The sequence below is a fragment of the Ixodes scapularis genome, unplaced genomic scaffold (genome assembly GCF_016920785.2).
Source record: "Ixodes scapularis isolate PalLabHiFi unplaced genomic scaffold, ASM1692078v2 PGA_scaffold6__148_contigs__length_123643588, whole genome shotgun sequence".
Taxonomy (NCBI): Eukaryota; Metazoa; Arthropoda; class Arachnida; order Ixodida; family Ixodidae; genus Ixodes; species Ixodes scapularis.
In genome coordinates, this window is record NW_024609881.1 from 109,104,207 (window position 1) to 109,130,970 (window position 26,764).

General features: G+C 48.2%; 2 protein-coding genes across 2 annotated transcripts in view; both read right to left on the reverse strand.

Moving 5' to 3' along the window:
* Positions 1 to 4,979, reverse strand: part of LOC8028626 (protein sidekick) — a 68,690-nt gene extending 63,711 nt beyond the window's left edge. Inside the window, exons 1-4 of the mRNA XM_040221167.3 lie at positions 4,804 to 4,979; positions 1,938 to 2,061; positions 1,109 to 1,226; positions 97 to 287 (exon numbers count right to left, since the gene is read on the reverse strand). Coding sequence (XP_040077101.1) covers positions 97 to 287; positions 1,109 to 1,226; positions 1,938 to 2,061; positions 4,804 to 4,869 — 499 coding nt within the window. The 5' untranslated portion in view covers positions 4,870 to 4,979. The remainder of the gene's footprint in view (positions 1 to 96; positions 288 to 1,108; positions 1,227 to 1,937; positions 2,062 to 4,803) is intronic.
* Positions 4,980 to 13,216: 8,237 nt separating this feature from the next.
* Positions 13,217 to 26,764, reverse strand: part of LOC8028631 — a 58,860-nt gene continuing 45,312 nt past the window's right edge. Inside the window, exons 23-29 of the mRNA XM_029987358.4 lie at positions 26,594 to 26,716; positions 23,111 to 23,286; positions 21,073 to 21,158; positions 20,449 to 20,542; positions 20,279 to 20,369; positions 19,054 to 19,204; positions 13,217 to 16,953 (exon numbers count right to left, since the gene is read on the reverse strand). Coding sequence (XP_029843218.2) covers positions 16,783 to 16,953; positions 19,054 to 19,204; positions 20,279 to 20,369; positions 20,449 to 20,542; positions 21,073 to 21,158; positions 23,111 to 23,286; positions 26,594 to 26,716 — 892 coding nt within the window. The 3' untranslated portion in view covers positions 13,217 to 16,782. The remainder of the gene's footprint in view (positions 16,954 to 19,053; positions 19,205 to 20,278; positions 20,370 to 20,448; positions 20,543 to 21,072; positions 21,159 to 23,110; positions 23,287 to 26,593; positions 26,717 to 26,764) is intronic.

The window sequence follows — 26,764 nt, forward strand, 5'->3', positions numbered from 1 at the left end:
CTTACGCATTACTACAACGACAACAGCGGACGTCACTTCCACCGGTGAAAAAAGCCCACAACAGCTATCGCCGTAAGACAAACTTTCCCTTCGTACCTGCCACGGTGACATTGGCGTGGGCCTCCAGTGCGTCTTCTCCCAGGGACGCCCGGCACGTGTAGGTGCCCTCGTGCTCGGGCCCCACGTTCAGCAGGGTCAGGGTGCGGTTCCAGTGGGTCAGTGCGTGGGGCAGGCCCCTCAGGGGCTGACCCCCCTTCAACCAGGACACCCGCACCTCCTCCAAGGGGCTGCGGAAAACACGCGCACATGAAGACCTCGCAGTTGGTCGATCGGTCGGCTGCCCACGTAGCAGGCATCATAATGAGAAACAGCGCAAAAGGGACAGGACACAAAGTAGAAGAAGGACACAGGACATACGCTGACCTTCTACTTTGTGTCCTGTCCCTTTTGTGCTGTTTCTCATTATGTCATTCAACCAACCAGCCAAGCAAGGTATCCTGTTATAGTAGGCATCCCCAGGTGGCGGGTTCGAATCCCGGCCCAGGGTGCTTGCAGTCCGACAGAGGACCATAGCGGAAAAGGCCCGTGATTTTGGCCGGTTGCGCGACAAAAGATTCTTGGGTGGTCGAGATTAATCCTCGGTCCCCTGCTGCGGCGTGCCAGGTGCCCTTCGTCGGTTCGGCGCGTAAAGCCCCCAATTCGATTTTGAAACGCGTCTCAGAGTGGTGTGCTTAGCATCCTACGTCGCCCACACGTCAAAAGTGGCTCAAAGTGGCAACCAATGACATCACAGTCACGGAGGCTGGCATGTCGCATGCAGTCAGATGTCACAATCCCAACAAATAATAATAAAAATATTGCAAAAAAAAAAAGCGTGTGCAGATTTTTTTTATCTTGTGGCTGCTTCAATTTCTGTAAACTGCAAAGCTCCAGAACAACCCGCGGCAGAATGGGTCTCCACTGCATCCACCTCCACCCGCCCCCCCTGCCGCCACCAGGATTGCGGAAGGCAGCAACACGACACGACCATTTACGTCGTCGGGCCGAAACCGAGAAACCACAAATGAATAGGCAATCCGAGACGCGTCGCTGCCGTGACGGAGCTCACCTGCCGGCGGCGATGCACTCGAGGGTGTTGTCATAGCCGTTTCCAAGGTTGTTGAACTCGCTTTCCGAAGGGGGAACCACGATCGACAGCTTGTGGGGCCCGTCCTCCTCGACGCTCTCTGCGGGAAGGACCAAAGAAGGACGTTTGGGAGGTCGCTCGAGCCGAGCGAACGGAACAGAAACTGCGGTTGTCAGAAGACCGATCGTCGTTGCTCCGTGGCGCAACGGCGATGCAGAAGCTTCAGAGCCTGGTCGGGCAAGGAGGCCATCCTACCTTAGGATGTAATGACGCCCGTCACGAGTGACAGGGAAGGCTTTATTCAACCGGGCAACCAGTCTGTTGACCTGTCCTACACACACGACTTTCTAAAAATCCCAAAATTGAGTTTAATTGTTTACCCTGCAAGAGGACACTTTCGCGAGATGTGCAAGAATCGGCCCTTAGCAACGGCATTTAGACCTACCCTCTTACGCTTGTGAACAAAAAGAATAAATGTGTAAGACAAAAAATGACACAAGCACATCTTTCATTATGCGACAGATGTGCTGGCATTGTCCCTTGCTCTAAGCGTTTATTCTTTCAATCACCTACTTGCACCAACAGACTTGTTAATTTGTTTTCTTACGTTTGAGCCATGCTTTGTCAGTCGTTCTTTCGCGCGCCGTGAAACTGAACACACCTGGCTGAAGTCAACCTTATTGGAGCCAATCAAGTTTGGAATAATCCTCGCTGATATTTTAAAATGGTGAGTCTGTTTGGGATATCAAGCGCAGTACACACTGACACCCCTCAGAAGTGCGGCAGCGTATAGCAGGTAGAGTGAGCTCACCTCCTTCCACTTCGAGCTCAAGGAGGGGTCCCAGGAGGAACTCTCCCGTATGGGGGTTGGTCAGCTCCACCTGGTAACGGCCCTGGTCCTCAAACCGTGCCTCCAGGATCACCAGGCGGTTGTCCTGCAGGGAATTCACTAGTGAGCCAAGCTGGCTTTGCCCAGGGGAGCTTCTTATTTCATTTCACTTGAGTGTGAACCTGGCAAGAGCTGCTAGGTGTGCATGCTCATGCATCGCAAGCACTGGACGGAGAAATGTGTTTGTAGCTTCGGCTTCACTCGCACATTGAGCGAAACAAAGTACAATAGGTGTTTTAAGGGGGGACGCGGGCTTTGAAAACCGAAAAATCGCGAAAAAGTTGATTTTTAGAAAACCTTATTTTTCGGTTGTATATATCATAAACTACCTTCTCTGTAATTATCAGCACCAAATACAACGGGGAAATATTTATAAACAATTATTTACGAGGCCTGGGTAGCTTCCAAGTGACAGTCAAACGTCGAAATCAACCCGAACTTCGCGCGCTGGCCATTTTCGACGCGTTAGGCCGACGGCCGCCATCTTAGTCTTGTTTTGAACGTGAATTCTTTCTCTTTTTTTTTGCCAGCTCCCAAAATGGCGTCAGCCGCGTGGTAACGGCGTGGTCGCCGTTCTTCCATGTCGCAATCGCAAGAACGCGATTGGACAGAGCGCGCGCTCGAGGAGCGTGCGGGGGAGCGCGCGACTGCTATTGGCTGGGACGCGATTTCTCCGCGCGCGGAGCGCTGTCCTCCTCCTCCGTTTCTCCTGCTGTTGCCGCTCGCGTCGTCTGCTTTTGGTAGTGGTCTCCTTGCACGCGCTCTTGCTTTGTCGGCTCCGCTTCGTTTTTCGCCATCTTTACAATCCTTTTCCAAACTTCCTTTGAGTAGTTTCGTGTAGCGTGCCCGTCTGTTTCGTGGTCACACACGATGCGGGGTTCGAAGTACAAGACGGTGCGTGCGTTTGGCGCGCGGAAGTGGTCCATGAAGTTAGTGCGGATGGCGAAGTTGGAAGTTTCTGCACGGCGTGCCGTTAATGATAATCGCGTCAACACTTCCAGTGATGGATTTTCTGTGCCATCGGCTGTCGTCAAGAAGAATGCATTGCCCCTCTCACGCCTGGAGTACCGAGCGTGCCGACCGTTGTGTTTCCTCCCGAGATCGCGGGTCCCAGCGCCCGTCTTCCGCCTGCCGCGACAAGTGGGAGCGCGTCTTCCAGCACCCATCTGCGGACGCATTTCCTTACACGTGAGGAAATCGAAGCAGAAGCTAGACATCGTGATACCGTTCAAGCCGTACTTGGAGCTATGCCAGCAAACTGCACTGCATGAAGCGGTGTTGAGGTTCAACGCCGGCTGCTACAAGGCAACTGCAGAAATATCGGTTGCAGTGGGACTTCAGCCGGCCCATCTAGCCCTCCAACGAGCTGCCGAGAAAGATGCCCTACGTCTGCACAAGGCCAGCAAACGACATCAACAGAAGTTGGAAAGGCGGAACACGAAGAAAGTGTGCAAGAACACTTCTGACTACTCTGCAGGGTCATTCTAAAGCTGAAAATCTGTGTGACTTTCGAGTGCTGTTTTCTCAGAATAGATCTTTTCACTGCCGTGGCTGCTCGTCCCAGCGATATCTCAGGAACTGATGAATGGATTTTGGTGCTGTCTTTTTTATTCTGTTCTCTAATAACTTTGTGAGGGCATAACAGAGCCATTTTTTTAGAAAACTGTGCTAAAAATTTATAATAAAAAAATTAAATTTGATGAATGTGGGTTTCGTTGTCTACCCAAAATTCAAAGTAGCGTTAAAATTTTTCAACAAAGAAATTTAAAAAAAGGGCTCTGTTATGCCCTGGGGAACCTATCCAGGGGTCATCATAACAAATTTTACGCCGCTACTACCTTTTTCAAATTCTCCAGACCTGGGATAAGGAATGCATATGGACGATTTTGATAAATATTTGTAAATTGAGAAATAATATGCACAGCTCCATGAAACTTTGCAGTTACTCTTATGTCTGTGCTATAAACACACCCTGTAAATTTCGTTCAGATATCTCTAGAAATAAGAAAGTTAATATTTATTCCCCACCTCCTCCCTTAACACCTCAAGAAAATTTCCCTATTTGTGTACATGACATTGGGGGAGGGCAAAACAGTCACTACCAAGGAAAGTGCCACAAAGTCCCCCAGAATGTCATTGCTTTTCCAACAGACGACAAAGATTTGCCTTAACAAAAGATTAATTTCACCAGCGACTCTTTAAATGGGTAGAAAAAGAAACATAGGAGCAATGTGTCAAACATATTGAACATAGCCACGGCACTTTCTCATGTTCTACTGAGGAAACGCATTAAAAAGCGCCGAATTTTACCGGCTAAGCTAGTGCCCCAAGCGAGCCCTTTTTTTTTTGTACTATCGATTTTGATGGCCACCTTTCAACTCTAAGGACAAAAACAAGCAAACCTGCAATCTGTTGTTCGTGCTGACCGGCATGTCGTCCTCCATACATCCCCTCCCACGTCACAGTGAGAGTTGACTCAGACTCTAAATGCAGCCCCCTGCAGATTTGCACCCAATGAAAAGGACGCAAAAAATTGCGGTGGCTTAGCTCGGCTATGCCAGGATATACGTAGCGTGAGCTTATGCGCAAAAAATAAGAGGCGTTATCAAGAGGCTCCGGTGCAGCGTTAGACTTGGCTACTGCGCAACGGAGGCGCACAGCTGGGCACGCCGTCTACTTTCCAAAGATGGCCCACCCGACTCGTTTCCACCGTCTCTCCCTTCAAAGTGGGTGGGCGTTCGTGCAGGATTTTGCGGTAAGCCACCCAAGCGACCGGCACCCTACCTACCTGAGTGGTGGCGTACTGGATGCCTTCCAGAGGTTCGCTTCCGGACGCGTCGCCGCTCAGCCGCATCCAGGTGGCGGTGGCCGCTGGCACGCTCTCCGCCCGCGGCGGGTCCAGCACCACGGGGCTGCCCCGGCGCACTTGCACCGTCACCGTCTTGGACACGGGCTCGCTCGCTGTCAGGTCTGCACGCGTGCACGAGCAAACAGAGTCACTTGTTGCACTTGTGAAACCAGATGATATAAAGGCCCGTTCGCACGCCTGCGTCTGCCTACGACTGAATTCTTGCAGCCTCTTACGGTGCCATCCATGACAAGACCCTGAAACTGCAATTCACAACGAGGTTCTGCGGTACTTGTAAGATTGAGTGTATGTAGTACATTCTACAAGAAACGGTCGTTTATAACATTGTCAAACTTGTTTTCGAGCCAAGGAAGAAAGAATGATGCGGAAAAAATACAGGGAATATACCGACACGGAAAGGGATGTACGGCCGCCGAACAGAGGGTGTTGGGGTGCCCTCTCGTTTCCTAAAAGATTTTAAGAGGTTTTAAGGCATACGGTCGTAAGAAGTCGCAACTGCGTGAACAAGCCTTAAAGGGCCCCTAAAAAAAAATATAATGTTTTGCTAAACAGACTAGTCAAGACACGCGTGTCAAAAAATTAAATTTATGCAAAAAAAAAAAAAAAAGGGTGCTGAAGCATTGAGAATTTTGTATAATACGCCACGATTCCCTCCTCTCACTGAACGCGCCGGGAAGGAGGGGCTTCGGCGCTATTTCGAAAGCGCCGTTGTGGCCACTGGTTGCGTTGATCCTAAATATAATTTTGATGTTTGCGATCCTGGGGGCCAAACGAAGACGGTTTAAGCGTTCCTTTTTTTCTCATATACAGAATTGTTCTGGTTTCCCTTTAAGAGTTTCGTGTTGTTGCGTCGGGAGATTCTTGAAACCTTAGAACACTGGACGTGCTCGGAAATGCGTGCGGGGACACTCACGCGCGACACGCAGCTTGGCGGCGCGGCTGAGCACGGATCCGGCGGAGTTGTTGGCCACGCACTGGTAGAGCCCCGCGTGGGAGAGCTCCACGTGGCTGAGCACGTGCAGCAGGCGGGTCGTCCCGGTCCAGTTGGTCAGGGGCTGGCCGTCCCTGAGCAGGCGCAGGCGGGGAGCGGGGGAGCCCACCGCGTCACAGTGCAGGCCCCTGCGCTGTCCCAGGGACACGTAGCCGCCCACCGGGTGCTTGACGAAGCGGGGGGCCCACTGGTGCTCTGCGAGCGGAGGACGGGGTTCACAAACTATTCGTTTCGAGGCGAAACGGCACAAGACACAAACAAAGTAAAGACCAGACGGTATGTGGTGCTGACTAGCAACCGAAAGCTTATTTTGCTCATTCCCTGTTTATAAACGCATGGGCGAAAGCCAAATAAGCGGAGTGCCCAAGGAAAGAAAGAACACGCACACATACAATCTCAGCATCATTTTGGATAGATAATACTGCACTGGGCCAGCGCCGGTCTTTAACACGTGCCAGTCAGGAAATTAATTTCTAATTCGGGAAGACTGACAGAGGGCATGCCGACGCGTTTGTCCTTCAGTAGGCTTCTATTATTTCTCGAGTAAGTTTGTCACCGTTCCTTTCGATGATTTCGCTTTTTTGATTGTTGGGGGTGCATCCTCAATCACGGCAACGAATGCCAAAATGTTTCTCAACAAATCGGCCCAAAAGAAACCCTTTAACCGGTAATCCGTCATATTGCCGCCGGACGGTGCCACCACAGTGGTGTCTTCAAAGCACTGGACGAAATTCTATTGGCTTGGCAAGTGCTGCCAATGAGGCACATGATTGGACATGTTGGAGCCAAAAATGGCAGCGTTGCTGCAGATGTGGTGTGTCATCACAGGTGCGTTGCCACCAGAGATCGATCGGAGCGCACTCAGGAATGGTGGCGCGTTGCCTGCAGTCACAGTACACCACTAGGTATGTGAACGTTCTCATCTGGCATGTGACACGGGCCAAAAATTGTGACTTGTCACCGCAGCCAATCGAAGCACTTGCGGCACAATTGATTGGGTATAATCAACCACTTTAGACGCCTTCAAGCAAAGGCATTCCATTCTTCACACGAGCGTCGCATGACGTCGCATCATCTCGTGCTTGTCGAAACGGAAACCATTCTCTCCGGCGGGTGGTTTGCAGTGAAAAAATGATGGGAATACCATGGACCAACCCAGCAAATCGAGTCATCTGAGTAACTCTAGCTTTTAGCCATCATGGCACTTGGACGTGTGAAAGTTGCGAGAGAGACATGCCATTTAAACGGAAATCCCATGCAGGGACTCGCAATATCCACATAACCAGAACCGATCCCAAACATACAGGGTATCAAACCAGCCATTAAACCGATTTGGTTGGGGTTCGGATTCAGTAGCTGTGCATTTTGTTCCGGTTCAGTAAGGCATGTGAAATATCGGTTTACGTACCGGTTCCACCAAGCACAAACCGGTTCACGACTCTAACCTAGGGGCCGCCTGTGCATTTCCTGTGCTGAACAGAAAGGAAACTCCGTAGCTCCCAGTCGCAAATAAAAAGTGCATTCAACTCCGTGTCATCTGCATTAAAAAAAATATACTAAAAATAAAGCATTAAAGCCCCTGCCTGGGGAAAGGAACTGCAGAACAAGTATAGGCTTAATTTAATTTTGTAATCTTTACCCTCTAATATTTTTTTTTTTTTCCTGTAAACTATGTGACCGTACAGGAGCTTGGAAATGGTACAAAAGTACTGTACGAGGTCAATCAGGCGGCAGGCACCACACTCACAAACTGCCCGTTGTAATGTCCGAGTTGAAGATGAGAATGACAACAAGAATAGTTGAAAAGCAGTTAAAAAAAAATGGCATGCTGCATTGAAAAAAGAAAAAAAAAAATATATATATATATATATCTTTTTTTCTTTTAAAAAGATAAGAGACTGATATTTAAGCACTGTCCAGAGCTCCAGGAAATTAGTGTACCGGTGCCCCATGTCGCGCTTGTCAATTTACTTTGCCTCTCGAGCCTTCCCGGCGGCACCTCAAGTTTCTGCCACTGCAGAACAAACACGAGCCCACAGACAGCCCGTCAATTTTCTTTCGGTTTTTGTTTGCCTTCTTTTTCTTCGAGGAGCACTTATTTGCAGCAACAAAAACCAATAATAAACAAAGAATAGCTGTTTAGCTTCTTAGCATAGAAGGCTATACGTCGTTTCTCCTTGCGATGAGCAGCGGTGAACATTACAAGCTATTCCGGCCAACCCAGCGCTGTGAACGTGCTAACGGCTCATGAGGTATTGGAATGGCTTCGCTTTGATGGCTCACAGCGTCTACTGCGGCCCACCCTAAAGGGAAACGAAGTATGAATGCCTACATCAAGCCATTAAATTTTTTTTTTTTTAACTATAATAGAGTTGTTTTTACATTCGTGCAGTTTAGTTAGGCAACACTGTGCTGCTGGCCCCACTGCCGTGCATGTCAAAACTGACATTGCGCCGCCACCCGCAAAAACAGGTACGAGTCACATTTCGTCACGTCGAACCATGTTACAACGAACTACTGGTAACCAGCCAAACCAGAGGGTGGGTTTGTTCCGGTTCATATTCAATAGCAAATATTTTAGTTTGGTATTGGCTCAACACTCCACAAGTATGGCGCTTTTTGCAGGCTTGCAGGGCAATGAAGTGAAATCTCCCGAGCCATTTGTACTGCCATTAAAATAATCTAATGTCCAGGTTGGCTTTGTTCGACAAATGTTTCGATTCTCCTAAAAAGAAACAGAAGTAAGGATATTGCGTCTGATTGGTTAGAGGCTCAAAAGATGAAAGTTCCCTCTTTCGTCATTTGAGCCTTTAACCAATTGGGTAAGTTATTCTCACTTCCGTTTCTTTTTAGAAGAAACAAAACATTTGTCAAACATAGTCCCCCTGCTGTTCCTACATACTTACAAGACTGGACATTATCTACTCGTCCCGCCTTATGCTTACAGTTAAGTACTTAGTGCCTTGTGATGGGATTGGAAGTTCTTTTGGCAATGACACGCATAGCGATAGGGCTGGTCCAAGTAGTATGCATTAGAGCAAGCTTCACAGAGTCACGGAAGGACACCCTCTTGGCAACTGGAAGCGCTGGTGAACATGCCAACATCAAGTCTAGGAACGATACTACTGTAACTGCCCTGTAATGACACTGTATCTTTTCTTTACACAATCTACATGATGTCAATCTAAAATATAATTTCCAATAGGCGGACACGGCTACTTTTGATGTTGCCGAAACTGCTCAACTGCTTGAAAGTAACTATGCAAGTGGCTGTAATTTGTTTGCCGTGACGAAAATGCAGCCGAACCTTTGTCAGACAGTTTGCAGTAGTTGAATAGTTGCTATCAGGGCAAATCATGTTACCATGCTGTAGAAAAGATATTTAAAATGCAAAGCTTTTGTGAACAGAAGGTTGGGGCGCAAACGTGCCTGTGGTAATTAAACATAGTAAAAACACCCCGAGACTAGGAAAAAGAAAGGAAGGTACAAGCACACAGAGGTCTCAAACACAACTGAATTTATTTGACAAAAAAAGTTGGTGTTTACATAGCCTTCAATTGGAACCCATACAAACATGAAAGGCTATATAAACACCAACTTGTGTCAAATCGATTCAGCGGCGTTTGAGACCTGTATGTGTTTGACACGAAGTGAAGGACTCCTGCCATAGTGACTCGCCATCTCTGACATTCACTCACAAAGCCTTTGAGCGATTACCTTGTTGCTATGTATTTCTTTTAACTTGTCTTTGTCCAAGTATCATGTTGCCTTTTGCTGGATTTTCTTTTTTCTTTTCATGGGTGTTTGTATATTAACTGCATGGTATGGGCCTTCGGCCTTTCTGCTCTTCTCCCGACTCTTCTGGTCGAAATAAATCAAGAGTAAATGAAATGTTTGTCCGTCTTTTCTTTTTCCCAGTCCCGGGGTGCATTTACTACGTTCAAGCTTCCCTCATTTTAAAAATTTTGCGGGGCTTTCGACGGCACTGTAGCAGTCCACTAAAGCGAGCAAACATTAGATAACGCACGGTTGAGGACTCCACGGGCAAAAGCCGCGCAAAGCTTACCATTTTGTGCAGTGCAGTTCTGCAGGACGCTAGACAATAGGGCGTATAGCAAAGCCCATCGTAGGATCGGCACGCCACGACCGACACAGTTCCGTGTCCACCGAGCACGGCCCGAGCACGCGCCACAGCGATGTTCAAAAGAAAACATGCGAACACATCTTCGAACCGTAGTTTCTTCCATGGCCTGTACAGACGCTCTCGACGCGCCTCACATCACAAATTTGAAGAGATCGTACTGGTCGTTCGTTGACGCGCTGTTTACTCAAGCTCGCCGGTTAACCGCAAAACGGTTTCTCGCTGCACTGTTGACGTTTCATTTCCTCCGCGGGTCTTGAAAAGCGTAAACACGCTCAAATTCCGATCCTACCATTGTCACCGCTCTTCGGCCGTCGCCATATTGGCAAACTTGGGGCAACTTGACTGGGTCACTCGGAAAAGTTGATGCGAGCAGATGCGGACGGCATATCGGTCGCCAACGGTGGCCCGTTCTCGTACCTCGCGATGCGACGAATAAAAGTCGGCCTGTTTGGGCTCAGCGTTCGCGTTCTCGGGAGGTTTCCATGTTGGCCCTTGACAACGGACTAGTAAACAAACGAAACACAAGCAAGAACGAAAAACCGCTCGCAGTCACGTGACAGTAAGCTGCGCTCCCTTCCTTTCGCGCACTGCAAAACACGTCTGCGCTTAACAAGATATGAAGTCACAACACAAAGCACGGGTTTTCTTTAGCAGTAATTATGCCCAAAAAGTTAGCGGTTCTATAAGAAAAAATAAAATTTATTGTTCTACTTACGTGCAGTAATTTTTATTCTAAGATTTAATTTTGCTATCATAAAAATCACCTCGAGCGTGACCATTTTATGACGTCATAAGCCGACTCCAGACGCTTAGCGAATGGCAATAAAGTGATCGAGGGAACGCAGCGAGATCACGTGGTACCCCGAGGCCGTCAACCTGAGCGCTTTGCGGCCTTTGCGGGTCCGGCAGTAGTAAACGGAAGCTCCGAAGCCGATTGGAAACAATAAAACAAAAGTTTCAATTCCTGTTTTGCGGCTTTCCACGGGTCTTGGGCACGGAGCCAGCCACACGGAACTGGGGCGATGCTTGAGTTCAATCGGACACATCGGGGTATTCATGCACAAAACATATTGTTCGTTTCTTCCCCCCCCCCCCCCCCCCCCTTTTCTTTTTCTTTTTTGCTCTTGCGGCGCGTGTACTTTGTTGTAGGATTCCTAAATTGTACAAGGAACAAAGAATTAAGGAAGTCGACACTAGGAAACTTAGCCAACGCATACATTCCAAGCGGGTCGACGTGGGAATTCAGCTTTTCCTCAGAACGTACGACACGGTAGCAAAAAGGTAAACTTGAGCGTGCGCGTACCATTGCTGTAGTGCAACAGAGTAAATAACCGCAAAACACTCAAAAATTGAGTGAAAAAAATGTTTGTTTAAGCTTCAATGATTTCGTAGAGAATCGGTATTAAAAAAGTTAAGCCCGTTCCGAGCGCAAGGTTTGCTTCACCACATAACAAAAGTGTTGTGCGGTGAAGTCAACGCATTATTCCGAGCACGGGCTGCAACAAAGTATAAAGTGAGAAAACTAAAAATTGTTTATGCTTCGTTGATTTCGTAAATTTGAACTAAAATAAATCTCACACACGTTCTGAGCGCGAGGTGTGTTTCACTTCACATATATGCCGTGCGGTGAAGTCAACACATTCATCTCACGGACACCGGCAATTCAAAAGTCCAAGTCGAGGACACAGAAAGAAATAACAGTATCGCGTGCGATTGTTGTACTGCAACAAAATGTTCACCCGCACAGTTTAAAAATAGAAAGTAAGATCAAATATTTTCTTCGAGCTGAATTGACTTCATATGAAATATTGATGTTAAAAAATCTCACCCGATCGAAGTGCAGAGTTGGCTTCACCGCACAGCTGATACGTTGTGCGGCGAAGCTAAGGCATCAGCCTTACACACTCTCTTGGGTCAATGAGATAAGTGGGATTAAAAAAAAAAGGGAACACCGAAGTCTGAAGAAGAGAGTATTCGACAGAATACTTCAATAAAATTATGATAATTTGCTCCTCCCTAAAAGTGCAAATTTTTGGTATGTCATTGCTTACGTCATACTTGCCCTAGCTATCGAAGTCCTTGCATTAAAATGTGAAAACTTCCATTGCTTTAGAAAGCAAGACCTAAAGTTTGCCTCTCTTCAAAAAGTCGTTAAAATGAAAATGAAAACAATCCCTATTTTATATCTATTCCAATCTTATGAGGGCTTTAAAAAAAAAAAAATTCAACTCACCATCACCTTGCACCAGACATATAGGCGATTAAAAAATTAGCTCCACTCCGATCATCTTGAAAAATCTGTTGGCTGCTTTGTCTTAACAGCGCTTTTCGTTCGAGGTAGCTATCTCTCCAGTCACAGCTATGCAGGCTTAAATCAGTTCAGTTGTGACTGCGGTGCGAGAAACAGTGGTTGCCCCACTTGCAATTTGCACCGCACGGCATGCAGCAATTAGTTTCTTGTAGTCCGAGGGTGTGACTGGAGCAGATAATTTGTGGGCAGCATGGAGAAAGTGTTTTCAAAGCAAAGTGTGTTGCAACGATTTCGGAAGTTGAAGGAAGGACGCACGAGTGTCAGCCATAATGAACGAGCCAGACGCCCGTCTGCGTCGACGACCGACGACAACACTGCGTGCGCACACGGACCTACTCTGTTGGATACACGAGTGGCAGTGAACGATGTGGCAAGTTGTTAAGTCGTTTTCAAACCAGCCAAGAATCCGGCCATACAAGATTCCACGACAGACTAGTGTTCAGAAAAAAAAACTGTGCAAGATGGGTACCGATACGTTTGTGCACATAATTTCTGCATCACCCTCAAGCCAAAGAACCGCAAGTTAGACTTGCTGTGAAGGTACTAGCATGGCCAAAATATGGCGACTCACACTGCACGAAATGCCGATTGTACAAAGTGCACGCTGGTTCTACGGTCATTCATATCGAACCCCACTGTAGTCCGCTGCAAGTTGAAAAAAAAAGTGGGACAAGTGGAACCCCACGCAGCCCTCAAGTCTTTCCACTTCAGCAAAGCAAACGCTGAAGAGGACGTAAGTGGAAAGACAAAAACCACCAACCATGTTGAGCAAAGAGCTTTGTGGGAGGGGTTTGTTCTGCTTTTCCTTAACCTGCAACGAACTACAGGTCAAAGAGGCTTCCTTCCCCCCAGAAAGAATGAAACGACAAGAGGCCAGACATATTGCAAAGACACTGTTTAATCCACAGCATAGAAAAAATTATATACATTTATGGTAAAAAAAAAAGGGGGGATTGTACGCACACCGACACAAGATCGCGAGATGTTGTTAGGGGACCCGGGTTAGTGTGCACGAGCACGTGTATATTGCTAGGTGCAGGACGTTCACACGCCGTACAAAAGAAAAGACACTACAGTGTGCATTGTTCGACGCCGGACTCGTCGAACCGACCGACGAAGTCCCGAGGTCGGATGCGGTTTGAACGGAGTATGTGACTGTGCATGTTAAAAACTTCCGAAGCCAAGACGTTGGCTTAGTACACGTTGGCTTCGGACGAAGCGGGTGAAAACCTGTCACCGACAAACTCCCTTGTTTTACTGTAAAACGTGTTAGTGCGTCGAGTGCATTTTCGGGAGTCTGCCACAGTTTCAAAACTCTCCGAAAATTTCCTCAATCTATTCGTGCTGTTTGAAAGTTTTTTATAGTTACAGACTTTTTTCACCGCTTACACACCTCATTACTAAAAAACAGATTGGTAATATGATAATGTGTGCACTTGTCCGTTTTTTTTGTTTTTTTTTCTATGAAGACGATGTGTGTGCTTGTCAAATTTTTGTTTTCTGTTCCCGGTCTCGAGTTTTTCATTATGGAGCTAGTTTACCAGCTCACCTGCATTTTTTTTCAGACTGATAGTTTTGTTGTCGTTTCTTTTTCGTCGGAGGCAATTGTAGAAATAGGAGCTAGCTCAAAAGGGACCATGCGCCTGCATTGTGCTAGTCAACCTTTAAACCCAAGCATGCTACGCAACATGACGCTGGAACGCAGCAACTTCAGAATGCAGCAATCACTACCTCAAAGCGATGTGATATGTGCGAGTGTTCGCTCTCCAGAAAATGAAAGGTGCCGTTTCCGTTTCCCACGCTACGTGGGTGGTGGACTCTCTCAACTTTGTCTCCGATTAACTGAAGGTTCATAAAAGTTGTTGAAAGTGCGTGCTTAGCGTGGCAAAGTGAAAAAAGATGACCGAGATGCCAAAGACCGAGGCTACAGAAAAAAAGGCTGCTACAATTGAAGCCTTCCGTCTATCTTTGCACGTCGAGAGCAAGTTAGAGATTTTCCTCTCCCAGTTCGTTCAGCTCTAAATGTTTGCAGGGTCCTGCGTCACTTCTCTCGAAAATAAATACACATAGTAAAAAGTTAAAACATCTAAGATGACAATCAATTAGTTGGACTGTCCAAATATGTGCCCCAAAAATGACCTAACTTCACACATATTAGTTGGAATTTTTTACGAGAAAAGAAAGCTCTAGATAGTAGATGCTAACACTTAACACAGCATTTCAGTAAGCTCTCAAGCTTACTCTGTTAAAAGCACAACAAAACTCATTTAGTATTATTACACCTGTTATACCAAGTGCAATTGTTACATCAGCAGTTACTAGTTAGGTATGCAGGCGCACTATACTTGGTTACCCTCACACACACTTTTAAACTTTCCCAGACAAGGTGCTCGTCAGGGAGGCCAGCCATTGGTAGAGCAGTTACAAGCTGGCATTAGAGCAGTGGAAGATTTGGGCTTCACCATTACTAACAAATTCATAAAACCAGTTCATAAGCAACAAACAAAGTTCACGGGACAATCCTGGAAAGCACCCTCGTTCGTGTCGTCTTGTGCCGATTCGTAATACTCAAATTGTTTGCCTTTGTTCGTCGAAATATCGCCACTTATAGTTAGTACAACCAAACCTGAATTTTCCACATTTAGAGAATCAAAAATGCTCGCAAAAGATTTCGAGCATGGGAGGACCATGTGCCTCACCATGCCTTGCTATGCTGTAGTCTAACCTCCCAAAAAACGTAAATAGTAAACCTTCCAGTGCATGCAGTAAACTACAATTAGAAGACTTTTGCATAACATTAACACGCCCGTCCACTTTGTCCATTTCTTCCGAAGCAGGCTGTGCAACAAAGCAGCCCATTAAAGTCCAGGAAGGGCCCCCCACCCAAGACAACCATATTCGACAAACTGGTGTTATTGAGCGCAAAAAAACGCTCAACATCACCACCAAAAACTCAGTCGAACAAGGATTCACCCCAAAGACTCGTTGAACGTCCGCAGTATGGCACGAGATTCGAAGGTCTTTCAATCAACAGGTACTAAAAACGGGGCAACATTCAGCATGCCTAAACAACTTACACACTCATGGGCAAGCTTTTTTTTTCCTTCAAGAATGTCACAATTGGTCTCGAAGGGACGGGGCACAAAACAACGCCGTGCTGGTCCGTCCCAAAGCCATTAAAAAAACAATACTGCTTGTGTGAGCACAGTTTATAGACATTAAAAAGATCTAGACAAACACTCAAAAGCTCTGGACCCCATTGACAGAATGGCAGCATCGAGAGGTTAACGCCAGAGCACTCAGCAGACGGCCAATGCTGGGCACCCCGAGGCCTCGCTAAGAAAGATAAAAATGCGAAAACCTACAGGAAATGTCGGGGACTACGACTACATTTACGTGGCATACCGACAAAACCGACCGCCAACGTTCGGTACGGGACGTCACGTGCCTACTGGTAATTTCACACACGGAAAGCGCACTAAGCGGTACATCTTTGAGACTCGTTGACCTACGTCCAAGCAACGAGCTTGCACTACCACGACATGCACTTTGCTTCGTGCGACGCGATACGTTGCGGCCCCAAGGCGTCCCGCGAGCTTAGACGTCGACCACAACCACGTACGTCGCGTCCTTCGCGACGAAGGAGTGCGAGAACCTCTGGACGTTACACTAGATTCGGTCTGCTCGGATGAGGTGAGATTGCGAAGAAAGCTGCCACGTGACTTGTCGGAAGAGCTGCAACGCGAATGCAACCGTATCTGCAGCGATCGCGGGTCGCAGCTCCAGAGGCCTGTTCGCACATAGAGCGCAGCACTAAATGAGCACTTTAAAGACGGCGCTGCCTTTGCGCCATACAGCTACGTCTAGTTAATATGGATCTCATTAATACGGATACCCCGTTACTATATAGACACGATTTTCGGGGACAAAATGTCTAAAAACACACATTTTCGTCTCGTTGTTATAGATGACTCCCGTTATGGACGACTGTTCGGGGAAAAGGGGTGTCCCCATTAACGAGACGCGTCATGTATCGACGTGGTATCGGCACTCCGCCGCACGTGTCCCCGTCTTTTTCCACTCACAAACAGAACGCAGCAATAGCTCGGCGCTGGATTGGTGCCGATCGTAGCACCGACGAAGGGCCGATTTTGTGTTACCTCGGGGCCGAGATGCACGCGGGAACCGGCCTTAAGCCGACCGAGGTAAATGCGGTGTCCCTCCAAATGGCTCAATGTTGCCCGCAGAGCTCGCAAACGACCATCGATTCTCTTTGCCTCCTTGGTTCGATCCCCAGACCGGTGTTCTCATGTCTCCGTAGCACCTTGTTGGCCGGCGACTGAAGTCGGGTGGTCAAGGCAACCTCCGGTGGTTAATCTCAAGGTCGTACGGCCAATGTTGCCAGGCGCCCACAGTCGGCTTGCACGAGTGACCTGTCCCTGGTGGCCGGTCTCAGACGCAGGTGCTGTAAGGCCCGCTGTGGGTGTAGGTGGCACGCTGACCCCTAGGTTCGAGGCTGATGTCCTCGGCAGAAGGCGCCATCTGTAGGCTGACCGAGGGACTGCTGCTGCTCGCGCCGCTGCTCCCCACCGCGTCCGCGTTGCCGCCGCCGCAGCACACCGCCTGCGAGGGGGTGGACGATGGCAGACGAGCCCATGGTACGGGCTTGTGGCACGGATGCCACATCTACCCGAGCCGTTTGAGGCCTGTTCGCAGATATGATGCAGCGTTATCTTGGCGCTACAGACGCGGTGCTGACTTCACACTATACAATAATTCCTCGTGGACTGGAACTCGGCTATCTCGAAATATTGGTGAAGTCGAAAGATTACCCTTGTTGTGGAAAGAACACCCTTGTAGGCACAATGCATTCACTCTTCGCTTACCTCGAACAGATTTCAGGAGGGACCTCAGATATCTAAAAAAAATCTTGTAAACAAAAATTTAAAGAGAGAAGGGCAGGGCACAGCAAACAATGATGGCCCAAACATTGGTTGACAAAGAAACAGCAATCCTAAAACAAACACACACACAAAAAAAACAAAACAGTTCTGCATTATCGCGCATGACAACGCACAAAAAAAAAGGTCAGGTGTTGTGATCGCAGCAAGTGTGGAGCACTGTGGGCCTCAAAGGCATTTGCTGTCTTGCTTTTTTCAACCCCCGCGGCCCGAATCTTGCCTTGGCATTAGGTGAAGCTGTTTCTCACTCCCTCACGTTCAATGTTATTTCTGGTTCTTGGTCTTTATCTTTCTTTTTTTTTTTGCAAATTCTTTCATTCTTTTTTTTTTCTTTCTTTAAATTCTTGCTTTCCAGTTTTGCTGCTTCATTTCACGAGCATCGCTTGTTGATAATTTTGCTGCGGTCGTTTTGTTCTCCCCACAACACCGCGTGCTCATTGGGCAAGTGCAAAGTCAGTTACCACGATTGTTGGAAGGGTTCCACTGACTCGGTCCATGATCGGTGCAATGAAAATTCAGTACCTCGATAGTCTTGAAACTCCGCTTATATCTAAAATTTTTAAATTTTAGTTTTTATAACTTTGAGTTAACGGGGGCTTGCTGTATCAGTGGGCCATGCTGCATATGGCCCTGCCTTTTCCTGTTTAGACACACAATGCAATACTAGCTCGCCACTGGGTCAGCACTGACACTAGGACGCGTCCTGTCAGCGGTGCTCGCACCGCCATCCGCCCGTCCCGTCTGGGCAGAAGCGACGATTCGGTAAAACGTCGGATGAACGTTGCCTGCGGTGAAAAGTGGCTCTTTATTGGTCTTTATGATGAACATATAGCTTGCCTTAGTGTTTGTGCAAAAAGAGTGTCGTTCGAAAACGGTCCCTCCGCATCACCCGCGGGAGCGGTGGCGCTAGGATCACTATCCGCCCGTACCTGCCCGCGTGAGGGCAATGGAGAAGGACCTTTTTCGAATGGCACCCTTCCAGGAGCTCATCAACCGAGAGGTTTAAGAACGTCGACTAGCACCGGTGCAGCACCGACTTCGCACTATTTCAGAGCTGTGCTGAACATGGCAGCCAACCTCTGGGCGCTGGCCACGACGAAAAAATAACAGCTAAAAAAAGGCGGCGCAAGGACAGTTCGGTAAAGCAGCTTGGCCCAGAACCTAAACTCACCCAAAACAGCTGGAAGCTCTCAGATTTGGGGGTGGAGTCAGTGTCAAAATATGAAGCCAAAGAGTCGATTGAGACACCCAACCAAGGCACCAGAAAAAAATAGCTCAGTGGAGAACGCATTGACATGGTATTAAAACGGCGCAAAAAAAGACGGAGGAGCAGTGAAAGGAGATCCCAGACACAGCGCTGCCCTGTGTCTGTGTTCTCCTTTAATTGGTCCTCCGTCTTTTTTTATGCTGTTTTATTACCATTTCAACATGACCAACCAACTAGCCCAACTACACATCATGTTGGAGAACATTATAGCCAGGCTATTGCCAGTCAAGCACCGAGCTATTGCCAATCAAGCACGGCTATCACCAGGCTATGCAGAGCGCAAGGTCGTCTGCTTCTTTCGCAGGGGTTGCACTGACGTCAGAACGCCGAGCTGTGATTGGCTCTGATGGAGGGATAATGAGCAGACCTCAATGCTGGCTGCCTTGAGGTCTATTTATTATCCTTCCGAATGGACAAGCAGACAACCTTGCACTCCACATTGCGGCGCTATCGACGGCGGTCCAAGATAGGTCGACGGGCGACTCGAACACATACCCTAAGAATCTGCTGGCAGGCGTCCGAGTCGAGCGGGATTGGGTCTTCGTTCTCCCTGTTGAAGATGATGAGAGCGATCTTGGCCGGGTGGGGCACGGAGGGCGGCAGGCTGGGGCGCTCTCCGGCGCTGCTTTCCCGCTTCCAGGGCGCCCTGGGGGTGCACCCAACGAAACAATGCTGCAAAGCTGCTCGCTAACGCCACGTCTCCTAGTAACGGCAGTGTGACTCCACGTTCGCCTCTACTGTGCGCCCCATTGTACCCGTTCATTTGTGGTTCTGAGCGTTTGCTTAGAAGAATTTGCTTCCTCTTAAAAAAAACACTAAACCTCAAAAAAAAAAAAAAAAAAAAAAATCTACCTTGTTAGGACAGACACGTCTGGACAAATTGGACAGAAAAAAATTTTCTTTGCCTTATATTTATATTGCAATTTTGAAATTTTCGATTTGCGGGCAAAACCGAAATTGTACCTTGGTGATAGCGTTTGTACCCCACTAGTGTGGCCTCCGAGTTCGCTGGACCTCAGAGCGCAAACTAGTTGCATACGAATACTATCATCATAATTTTACAGGGGTGAAATTTCGGTTTCCCCTTCAAATAAAAATTTATTTATTGTAACATAATTCTTGGGGAAAAAAACATATTTTTTTCATTAAACATTTATTTTGAGACATGCCTGTGCTATCTAAGTAGAAAAAAAAAACATTTATTTTTTTCTTAGGTTTAGTGTTTTTTAAGAGAAAAATGCCTGCACATTTACGTTTTTGCAAATTAGTTATAGCAAATCACAATACTCGGAACATTCGAGAAAACCATCTGCGCTCGATTAAGTGACCATGTCCAGAAAACATTTCTCCGCGATACCGTGATCTCGGTCCCCCTAGCCATACTCCTTCTGCAAGTTGCCAACACTGGTAAAGAGGGTACCCTGCAAAAGTTAAAGGGTATGTGCATATGTTTCTAAGCTAGGCAGTGCTAGCTACCATCCCATACAAAGGGTATAGACAATATCATCCACCCAATCATCCATGCAGGAGGGCCCTTTTTCAGAAACCGCACCGCACGACGCCCTTAGTCGGCGCAAATGTCCTACAAATGCCCACGGGAGGTCGACGACGACTAGAACTTCCGGAGGACATTCGAAGAACCACGTGTGCTTTCGGGAAACTAACCGCTCTCTTCCACTGCGCAACGGACTCCGCCGCAGCTGCAGCTAGGACAACCCACCTCTTGGTCTTCGTCGACGCCATGTTGGCCAGCGAGGACTGCGGGTTGAAGACGGACAAGTCCAGGTACGGCGCGTGAAAGTGCACCTTGCCTGCGGGAAGAAGTGCGGGGGTTCGAAACAAGGCCCCCCCGGATCCACGCGCCACGACGGGAGGACAGTGTCACCAGACCTTTGGGGAAGTGCACCACCCGCGAGACGTCCAGGTCAGCCGACGCGTGCACCTGCGACAGCTCCCTGTACTTCAAGAGGTCCACGTCCACAGCCTGCACGAAAAAAGATGTCAGCCTCCCACCTCGGGGACAGTATGTGCAATGCGTGCCTAGACAAGAGGCTGTTCTAATTTGCTTTGCCAGGTTGAGTACAGATTAAGAGTGATTCGAGACCCTCATATCCTCTAAGGTACGGTGACTATGTCGCCAAAAAAGAAAAAAAACATTTCCGTAGACATGTCTGCAGGTCTCTGAAAAGAACTCGAGAGCCAGGTGCCTCATCGCAGGAGGTTCACGCAACAGAAAACGCTCCTTTCTTTCCCCAGACCCAGTGTGGCCGGTGTCCCGTCATCTCCCGTTCCGTTAGTTCCTCGCACACAAACTTCTCCTTTTACAGTTTTTCAGTTTAAATTTGAAGGGGCAGCTCTTCAGTATAAGGGGTAATAAAGAAAGGTTACAGAAAACTCATGAGACTGATCGATGCATTCGAGGTACCGTCAAAATCAAGGTTGTTTCTGTAGGCTAAGCTTTACTGCAGGGAGCTGGTACTGCAACGGGAAAAAAGATGATTGTGTGGGCCTTGCCTCGAGCCTGAATGCCACGTCCCCTTCCACCAGGGGTACCAGGAACTCTGGGCAGAAGACTTCAGAGTAGAGCTGTGCTGCCAGTCCTGCGCATCCAGACACTTCCTCGTGACTCGAGATCCTTGCTAAACTGCAGGGCTTGGATAGAGAGGACTAAACCTCCTCGTTGTTGCAATACGGTGCTCAACATCGACGGATCTTAAGTTAGTGCCAGTCTAATAAACAACTGTCATGCTCATGATACCTTTGAGGGAACAACTTGGCATCCTAGAATAATACGATAACGAGTAATAACGAGTCAGATATGTAGCTTCCCCTCCCCCCCATGTCAAAACCATTTTTGGCAGCTTTTGTAAGCTGATTCCTACTCCTCTACGGTAAAGGAAAGTGTGCCGAGCCACCTATTGAGACCGCAGACCATAGGGGGCTGCGGGGGGTTGTGATCCCAACCAATTTCCCCAGCGAGGTCTGGGACATACTCTATATTGCAGCTTATAGGTCGGCTCCGAATATTTCTCGACTGTTTTTTTTTAGATTTTTATGTATGAGATACCTAACGTGAGATAACCATTTCTAAAAAGGTTGACTTATACGTGGCAATGTACGGCGAAAAGGATTGCATACAATGCTTTCTCCCTAAACACTCTCCAACACCCAATTTTAAGCCCTTTTAAAGACCGCCGTGAAATCACAAGCTACTACAGCTGGCGCAGCTTGTCAAAGCAAATGCCTCTTCCCGCTTCAGCCTCTAAACTTTTGTATCAATACAAAGTCTGGTGGCAGCCACATGCCTGTCGACCTAGACAGCAAGGCACGAAACTAATCCCGCACGGGAAACGAAGCCTGCTCGTTACGTCGTCGTTGGTCGATCCCCAGCCTGCCCTAAGTGGCAAACGTGATGAAGCTTGACGAGAATATGCCGAAAAAGCGGCGGATGCATCTACCTCGGCTTTGCTGCACGCTGGCATTGTACCCCTCTTGGGACACCTCAAGACGCGCGTGCACAGACGCGAGCTAGGTGGCGCTGCATGGATCCACTAGTGATGATGCTAGATGCTGTCTTCCATGGTGGTAAAAATTGTCTTGCTTCGGTATGTTTATACAGCCTTATTGGTACGCCTCAATGGGTGACGGGTCTCTTAGCTGTAGATGAGAAATTTAGCAAGTGCAGTACAACCACTCACCCGGGGTTTTTAACGTGCATCACGCAGTAGTCATTACACGAACGCGTGCCGGTACGAAACTCATCCAAATCAAAACGGGCGGGGGGTGGGGATCAAACCCAGGAGGTTCTCAGTGTAAACTTTCGCTCCATGCTCCAAGCTGAGACGCGTTAACCCGCTCAGCCACCGATTCCCTTCTAGGCGGTATTGGCTAGAGCCACTAAATAAACCAAACTTCGGAGCAACGACACTTAAGTCGTCCCGGTGTGTTAAGATCGTTGTTGCCAGTAATCCGAAGCTTTACCGCCTGAAATCGCAAAAAATGCTTCTCTGTCCTCGAGGAATTTTAAACAGCGAGCAACGGAGCAAGACGACGTCACCTAAGCCTCCCGACTTCGTATCGAAAGCTGGGAAAAGTCGCAGTTTTAAACCATGACGATTGCCAACTGCGCCATCTCTGAGCTAAGCAACACCTAGAGCCACTAAATGAGCTATGCTCGGAGTAGCGGCACCCTGTACCCCGATAATGCTGGGGGAGCCACCATCTCGGTGCTTCGTGCAGAGCAGCCGCAACTGCCGATCGTCATGATTTAAAAGTGTGACTTCTTCGGCATCGCATTCGATGTTAGGAAGCTCACATAACGTCGCTTCATTCTGTTGCAAACTGTTTAAACATTCGTAGAGGACGAAAAAGCGTTTCCTGCGATTTTCACAAAAAAGGTTCAGATAACTGGCAACCGTGATTTTTATCCCCAATAAGGGTAAGTGCCGTTACTCTGAAGTGTAGCTTATTTAGTGGCACTCGGCGGCACCCACGAGAAAGCCAGGAAATGCGGTGCCGGCACCACGAGCGTGGCTCATTGGCAGGGCCGTACCGAGCCAGTCCTTCTCTTCCAGCCCCCGGTCCTTCCAGTACGATGCAGAAAGGCGGGGCAGGAGCTGCTGCGCCAGGTTTGCCCCCGCCGCCAGCGCCCCCTGCAGGTCGGAGGCCGCCATGCGCGTCCGCTGCCGGCAGCTCACCCCAAGACCCAGCTGGAGCTCGCGCTTGCGCCTGGGATGCAGTGGGACGCACCGGCCTCAGAAATGCATCCGTTGTGGCGGGGGGTGAAGATGAGAGCAGAATGTGGCAAATCGTGAGCGTAGACGTTGCGGGTATTAAGAGGAAGAGTGAGGAAGAGAACAACGAAAGGGCAGAAACGAAAGCAGATTTTACGTCAGGGACGTTCGTCTTGCCGTAACGTGCTGAAGTTGTCAATGGTCAGGAGGGTAAAGCGCCGTTCACACACTTGCAACCGAGTAAGAGCGAGAGAGACAAGACTGGTTTTTAAGCCTCTTGCGACGCCGGAAGACCGGATGCACTGTTCCGGAGCAGGTCCTCCACCGTCGCAAAAGAGACTTAAAAACCGGTCTTGTCTCTCTCGGTCTTACTCGGTTACAAGTGTGTGAACGGCGCTTAAAGGTGGGAGCAGAACGCAGCAAATCTTGGGCGCCAACGTCGGCAGCCCCGAGAGAAAGAGTGAGTAAGAGGGCGATGAAAGAGCTGAGAAAGAAAGCAGACAAAGCGTTAGGCGTGCTCGACTTGCCGAGAAGAGGTGAAGTTGCTCGAGCGCTTGTCGACATTATTTAGTTCCACAGGATGCGTGATTCCGATGTATTAATGAAAAGTAAGCTAGAAAAGAACAAGGTACAGACCTTTCAGGTGATGTTTTGCAGCTTCCCTGTGCATATTAAGGCGTCGCCATCGATAGGGGCTTATCGTGCATGGGACCTTTCCCTCTAGATCATCATATTAACTCCATGTCAATAGCAGTTGGCGACAGGTTTAAGAACACAGTAGACGGTCCACCTCGGGTGCGAGCATACATCCTCTGATAACACACTGTGGGATGTGCAACCAGGCCCGGCAGAAGGCAACCAGCACATGCTACAGGTGGAGCATCCACCGGGCTCTTAACTTGTCACCGATTGCATGTTTGTCAATTAATATTGTAGAAGCGCAAAAGTAAACTCACGGTGAAAATGCACGCACACCAGAAAAACGGTCACTGACTTGTAAGTCAGTGACCGTTGTAAGTCAGCGTGACGGACACGTCGCGCTGACTTACAACTCAAATTGTGTTTTCGTCTTCTTTCTTTTTCTTTTACCCGTATTAAACTTGTCATGTCTGGCTTCGTTCTCTTCTGTACAAACAAATAGCAATGTCTAGCGCACATTACCTTCGAGAGTCAAGATATAACAATTCATTTTCAGTAAGCATTATATGAATACGAATATCCAACTTGCCCAAGCATCCATTCTAAGAAGTTGTCAATTAACTTTAGTTATTCGTTATCGAATGCTCCACACCAGTGTTGCGGAGTTGCCACTCCGGAGTTGGAATGATTCCGGAATCATTCCGCATTTTCGCGACCACGGAATGGAATGGGAATGGAATGGCGGCAACCTTGAGGGAAATGGAATGGGAATGGAATTGGATGCCTTTGACACGGAATGGAATGGGCCCGGTTATTTCTGTATTTTTATTTATTTATTTTTTTTTTAGGGGGGGGGGGGGGGGGGGGGTAAACCAAGCAAGTGAGCGAGTCAGTTGCTCAGAAATAAAATGAGCAGCGGGAAACTGCTAGCCCGTGTGAAGCCCTAACAGACTGTACGCAAAAAAAATGCAATACAAAAAACAAGCGTCAAAGCAAAGAGCACAGGGGGGAGGGGGGGGGGGGGGTATCGGTGGCGCCTTTCGCGGACGCACAGACGACGGGCTTTACTTGTGTTACTCGAGAGCGAAACAAGAAACCAAGCACCAGGCAAAAGAAACGAAGGGAGCGGCCTGAAACCGCCATGCACGGCTCCTCATCCTCCTTTTTGTACTGCTTTTTTTTTTTTTTTTTTTTTTTTGCGACGGCATGGAGAGTGCATGCGCGCGCGCACAGATTCAGATCTGGGAACAGGGCGACTCACAATTCGCAGAGCTCTGATAACTCGTTGACTCGCGCGCCGCTGAAAGATGATCAGTTATTGTTTTCTTATAGACGCTTTACACACGCGCCAAATTGCAGCCGCCAATGCTGACCTTCTCTTGTCTTACAGAGATGCCGAGCAACTGAAACGGTACTTGACGATCCTCTACAAAGGCCGATGCTTTCGAAAAGGACACAGTTGAGTCTAATATGGCAATAACCTGGCCTGCTATGGTAATGATGAAGTGAAATAAACAAAATAAGAGGAAACAAAAACTGAAGGTCAGTTATGGCGGCGTCCATGCACAGCTGCTGCAAAGCGTCTATATAGTTCGACGAGCGTCGTTTAGCAGGCGGCCAACAGTGCTGCCTTCCACGTTCATACGCGCGCACTCCTTTGAAGTGCAAAATGTGGGTTTGCTCAACACCAAGCGAGATTCACTTCTCTCTTCTCCTCTTGCGCTTTGCTTCGACGCTTGTTTTTTTTTTTTTTTATATACTGCATTTTTACGTGTAAGTCCACCTTTTACTTGGTCCTTGTTCTGATGCTTGTTTCTTATGTTAAATGTTTTACATTCAAATTTCAAGTCGGTTAGGGTTACAAGCAAGCTAGATGGTGCCCACTCATTTCCTTTGACTTCAGTTTCTCTATACCTTGTTTCACCTTGCGATGGACTGCTTAGGACGTTACGAGTCACCCCAGGCAATCCAGCACCTTGAGCTTGGTAAAATCAATGCTTTTTTGAGGCATTTAGCATTTTGTTTGCAATTGTCTATGCGTTTGATAATGTCAGCTTTATGCTGCTTATGCCGGCAAACACAATGTAGCTGTCAAGTGCCGATTTTTATGTTTAGGAATTAGAGGAATGGAATGAAGCGACTCAACCATTCCAGGAGTGGGAATGGGCCCAGTGGCCCCATTCCTAGGAGTTGAAAGGAATTGAATTATCGAAAACTAATTCCCCGGAATGGAATTGGAATGTAATGGGGGTGCCCATTCCGCAACACTGCTCCACACTGATGCTTTCTCGCACAGTTCAGCTGGAAAAGGCTAAATGCCGACCTAGCGAGTGATAGTTTACTGCTTCTTTGCACTCATTAAAGCCTCGCCATCAATCTGGGCCCACCGACGGCTGCCGCTTGCTTTACCGTTCCGAGGCAGCCGAAATGGATGGGAAGATGGTGGACCTTTTCTTCTAGATCTAAGATGCAAACTCTATTTTTCGAGGCCCCCTGTTACCACCAAACCCCCGACCCCACGTTTCGGGGGCTAGCACCGTAAATCGTTCGAGCCACGTGAATCTCGCCCCGGTACACCGAGACTCTTCAGAACCCCCTCAGAGATGCCCTTGAATACACGAGGACCCGTTGCATTAGGACCACCCGGCAGCTCGTCCGCTTACTTGTCAACTTCTGCCTTGAGCGCAGACACCATGTTGTTCAGTTCGGCCTCCAAGTCCTTGTAGGGCCCCCTGTCGCGGGCTAGCGTCGCAGCAAACGGGCCGAAGCACTGCTCCACGAACTGACTGCAGAGAGGCATTGAGGCACACTTACCTATAACAAACTAGAAATCT